Below are 5,302 nucleotides of genomic sequence, written 5' to 3'. Positions count from 1 at the left end.
TGCATCTGTTTGGAAAATGCCAGATCGACTGCTGTTCCTCGTTTACGGTTTTGACATTTGTGCGAAAGCACTTTCCATGTAAAATGCTAAGGTTGTTCAGGAAATAACAAATTTATCGCAAATGCATCAGTTTTGGCAGTGGCTGGTACTTGTGCTGCTCTTGTCATATTGTCCATTCTCAAGAGGCACAGCCAAGTGAACAACAACTGAATGTTTTTCATGCATTGCAATCTGTACATAATAAAATCAATCTGACTGTTGTAATTAAAAGCAGCACGCATCATATCAGCCAAAACAACACGACGTATTCGTGATCGCCGTGCAACATTCAGTAAAGGTAAAGGGTCAGCAGATCTAATTCATGCATTAGCTTGTGCACGTTCATCTGCAGTCTGTGATCGTCTTCGTAACGCAAAATAATTTGCATTACGGATTCGTCGAACTATATTTGCTCATTTAACTCGTGGCATTTTTCCCTCATATAAAAAAAATAAATCAAATTAAAAACAAATTGCAAGCAAGGACATAGTTTTACATTTCATTCAAATTGCAACTAGTGACTAATGTAAACTAACAAGCAATATTTCTCATAATTATAAACTAAACTTTGTTTTAAAAACTAAGAATTACAATATTTGTTATTCGCTTAAAAGGTCATGAAACGTTGTTCTTTTCAGTCTGCGCCTGCTGCTTCTAGTCTCTCCTAGTTGTCGGGCTTCAGCGTTTACGTGATTTTGTAAACTTATGTCATGTTTCGATACCGTTTCCCGAATGACTTCCCGAAATTTTTTTATACGAAGATCAAGATGTACCACGAGGCATTAACAATTTTTCGTAGAACTTTATTTTAAAATCTTTGCACTGCTTCGATGTATAACGGTGCAGCACATCCCCAAAGTTGAATGCTGTATGTTCAAATGGGTTTCGACGTTTAATTGTAGACTAGGATTTTATTTGAAATTGTTAAGGGTGATTTCTTGCCGATTAACCAGTTTACTTTGTTGTATTTTAGTTTTAGTTCTGCAACTTTTTTTTTATATGCTCCCTCTACTTCAACTTTGCATCCAGCGTGATACCAAGACATTTCGCCGAGGTGGAGTATGGGTTTACTTCGTTCCAATTGATGAATTGGGCTCTTTTCTTCAATTATATTCTGAAGTTTTCTTATGATTACAGCTTCAAGTAGTTTGGACAAAATAGTCAACAGTGAGATTGGACGATATAAAAATTCATGACAATGGGACGTATCTGAGATTTAAGCAAGCGTTTGTTAGTGTCGTAAGCTTTGATAATGTTTCCCGCGTTAGATTTTCTAATACATCAGCAGTCACCAATAGGGTGGGTTGATTCCGGACTTTTTTCGATTCGGGATTTCTAATAGTGCGGAAAAGTTGCCTTAGTACTTCCTGATTCCAATGCAACTTTTTGTTTTGAGATCGGATTGCAACTTTAACCCCACCTAGCGTCAGAAATACGCATCTCATGGCAAAATGTATGAAACAAAAGTTATTTGTCAAGTCATTTGCTACCGAAATGGTATATGTGGCCATGGCCGTTGGACGAACCGTTCCCGAGAAAGAGCGAAAAGGCGGCGCGCCACAGCGCAAGGTGAAAATCGGCTTGCGGCCACACTTCTTGACGTTGATTTCGATTCTCTCAACAGAACACAGAACTCAAAATGTCTGTATCTAAATTTAAATTTAGACAGAAATGTCCTGTGTTTGGCATATATCCGTACATTCTCTCTGAGTCCCAGTTACCTACTTACCGGGATGTTCTTTGTGTTATCAGTTTGAAAGATTTCTTATAGCCCTTTCAGACCTATGCTTTTGATTCCTTCTAATTCCACCGAAATCACCAATCTGAAAGAAAGTTTTGCATTTTTTGATCACAAATTACATGATGAACATGACTGTAATGATTTTTTTTTGGAAAAAGGACATCGCACAATTGTGATACCTAGGTCTTAGGCTGAAAAATTGCTCCAAGAAATAAGACACAAAAATAATATTTGGTTTTCTCTTTTATTGAAAAAAAATGAACAAAAAGTCATGCCGAAAATTAATAGAAAAAAATGTTAGGTACTTCATTGCCATAGAAATAAAATAGCTAATTAATAAGGAACATATTTAGTCTTTTGTGTGGTGCTGTTCAAAACAAACCTTGTTTTTTGCTAGACAAAGGCTGACGTGGCATTTTTGGCATTGTCCTCTTGTCCGACTACCACAATTATTGCGGCAAACTCTAAGTGCCTCATATGCGAATGAGGGCCAATGATCGTAGCGATCAAATCTTACGTCGTCAGGCGCGTCATTTGGTTGATACTTCGTTCCATACATATTTTCATCGACTTTAAACGGTTCAACATAGTCAGGAGCTTGATAATATCCCGCCAGTACTGTTCCCAACTCCATTTAGAACGTTAAAAAGGGCTTAACTTTGGACTTATGCAGGCCGGCTAATTTGGCATCTATTTTAGACTGAGTTGAATGCAGCCAGATCAAGAAAATGAAAAAATACTTTTACAGTCCATTTCCTGGTTTTCATTTTTATCCTGTAGTATTCAAGCATCTGGTCAGCTATATCGACACCCCCCATAAATTCATTATAATTTTCTATAACTTTTGGGATTTGCACAGGGCAACGGCGTTTCATGTTTTTGTTCCACCTATCTGTCTCGCTGATGGGGTCTTTGCCGCACTGGCTGGAAACGACTACGACACCTTGCTATCTTTCCATTTGACAACGGCTACATTGTCACCGTTCGTGAACTATTATCCAGTTCACCCCTATTCATTTCCTTGTCCTGGGGAAATTTCAATTTTTTGTCCAATCGATTTGCCATTATAGTTCCTGTTCCATGGAAACCGATTTGGTGCAACGACTGAATGAGGGGTATTGTTGTGAAAAAGCGATCAAAATATATGTACATATATGGCTGCCTTTTGGAAGGTGTTTTGTTAGCCTCATTATAATAGACGGGCCATGCCCGAAACCACAGTCTTGAAAAGTGCCAGCGCCTTGAAAAACTTCAAAGTCCACTATCATGCCACTTGCAGTTTCACATACCAAATTTTTTAGACCAGCAGGTCTTGGTTTTTATCGAATTGTTTGACGCGCAGGACATCTTCCAGTAAATGGAATAACTTGTTCATCCATTGAATACTGTGTTATTTCAGTTGCTAAATTATTGCAACGGTTTCTTACTAAATCGATCACAGGTTGTACACGCCATAATTTGTTACAGGGGTCTGGCACAGAAACATCTGCAAAGTGAATGTCCGATCGCATTTGCAAAAATTTGTCACGTGACATTGAATTGTAAATTGCAGGAATTTGGCATTCATGTGACCAGTACATTCTTATTTTCGGAAATCCAAGACACCCCATTATCATTGCGCATCCATAAAATCGTTTAAAATCGGCTTGTTGATATCGGACTTCCTGCCCACGTGTGCTCATAACGTACATTTTTGTAAATTTTATAGCATCGTCGTAATGCGATTCTGGGAAGTAATTCTTGAAGTACTCCAATGGTGTTTTCCGTAATGCTATGTTTTGACAACCAGATGCAATGGGTAGATCGTTGCAATCAAATGGAGCACTTTTCTATAGTTGGCGTCTTTTCGCTGTATTACTTGTGGAAGTGCATGACAGAGTCATATTTAGTGAAACATTTCTGATAGATGATGGCTGTGCTGCCATTAACAAAATATTAGAAATAATGATTGGCCGTGATGTTTGCGGAGCTGCTACACTTGAATCGTCCTGAGAAATTGCTGATGCAGTCGCAGATGCAGATGCAGATGCATGAGATGCAGTTGCATTCTCATTATCATCTTCACCACTTGCTGGAGATTCTGGGAAAATGTTGAATGGTACCCAAGTTTCATCATCAATATCATTATCGTCACTGAAATCTGCATCAGAATCGTCTAAGAGGTCTAATGCAGCTTGAACGTCGTTATCATTATTCAAATCATAGTATTTTCCTGTAAAAAAAGGGAGGATAGCACAAACGTGAGTTTACATCAAAAAAACATGCTGTGCCTATATAGCACAATTGTGATATGTCAACTTTACTAACACCTAGCTGCCTGAAAATGTTAAACAATTCAACATTATATTGTGACAAGATCGAACACACTTACTATTTATCAACAAAATTGACTACTTATGATTTAAACTTATGTAAAACAAATAAATAAATACTCACTATGTGGCCGCATGTTTACACTTATCGGATGTCGTTCTCAAACAGCTGACTCTTTTGTTTCTTTTGTGCAGTTTTTTAGTTTTCTTTTGTTTAGAGTGAGACCACAAGAGAACGCACAATCATTACATATCGGTAACAAAGCTATAAAATAATATTTGAACGTCATTGAAGGCAAAAAACAGCAGATCTCACAATTGATTAAGCTAGGTCTGAAAGGGATAGGGCGACTCCGAGGCGACAACTATGAACCTAGGAGTAAAGAGGTTACAGAAATAGTTGCAAAAAAGTTTGAAAATACTTTCAAAAAGTCATCTATTCCGAGAGTTTCGCACACCAGAGTTGTACAAATGCTCACCACATACCATAAGAAATTTCTGACTCTTAACGACTTTGTCTCTTCTGCCGGAAAATTATTTGACATCGCTGCTTGTAAATGCATTTATTTTTCTTCTTGCACTTGTCCAAAGGAAGGGAAAGTTCCTATCAATGAACAACCATTTCTCTTGGACCAGAGAACCCGAAGAATTGGTCGCATTTGAAGTGTTGATCTACCTGAAACAAAAAAGATTACAAAGAAAAATTAACGTAAAGAAAAGCTTTCAAAACGTCATTCAACATCAACACTTACCAGAAAAGTATCAGCTAGAACACGTGACCATTCAGATCAGCCACACTTTCATACAGACGACAACAATGTAGGTGCGTCGCTAATGGATTCTTTCAAAAACGATCCTGATGATGAATTTTCTCTTCCATCCTCTAAAACCAAACAAAACACACTTGTATTAGAACACACTGCTTTAGCTGCCCAAAGATTTGGAGTAAGTGATAGAGCAGCGGCCTTGATTGTTTCATCTGCTTTTCTGGATGACAAAACAGCAGGTTTGATAACAGAGGATCAGGCTAGCTTTGTCACTGACAAATGCAAGATTAGTCAAAAAAAAGTGTTGGAGTTAAGCTCCAAAACACCGAAAGTATTGACTCTGTATATGGGTTGTATTTTGACGGCCGCAAAGACAATACACTTACACAAGTCAGCGAAGGTGAAAAGTACTACCGCGACACTGTCAAAGAGGAACATATTTC

The 5,302-nt window shown here is 37.9% G+C and overlaps 1 protein-coding gene across 1 annotated transcript; it reads right to left on the bottom strand.

Annotated features, from left to right (window-relative positions):
* Window positions 1-1,960: 1,960 nt before the first annotated feature.
* On the bottom strand, window positions 1,961-4,431 carry LOC126763965 (uncharacterized). The gene is made up of 2 exons (XM_050481745.1): window positions 4,217-4,431; window positions 1,961-3,992 (listed from the first exon to the last, which is right to left on the bottom strand). The coding sequence occupies exons 1-2, from the start codon at window positions 4,227-4,229 to the stop codon at window positions 3,610-3,612; spliced, it is 396 nt and encodes a 131-aa protein (XP_050337702.1). The 5' UTR covers window positions 4,230-4,431; the 3' UTR covers window positions 1,961-3,609.
* Window positions 4,432-5,302: the final 871 nt, after the last annotated feature.

Source organism: Bactrocera neohumeralis, unplaced genomic scaffold (assembly GCF_024586455.1).
Source record: "Bactrocera neohumeralis isolate Rockhampton unplaced genomic scaffold, APGP_CSIRO_Bneo_wtdbg2-racon-allhic-juicebox.fasta_v2 cluster09, whole genome shotgun sequence".
Taxonomy (NCBI): domain Eukaryota; kingdom Metazoa; phylum Arthropoda; class Insecta; order Diptera; family Tephritidae; genus Bactrocera; species Bactrocera neohumeralis.
This window is presented reverse-complemented; position numbering and strand designations above follow the sequence as displayed.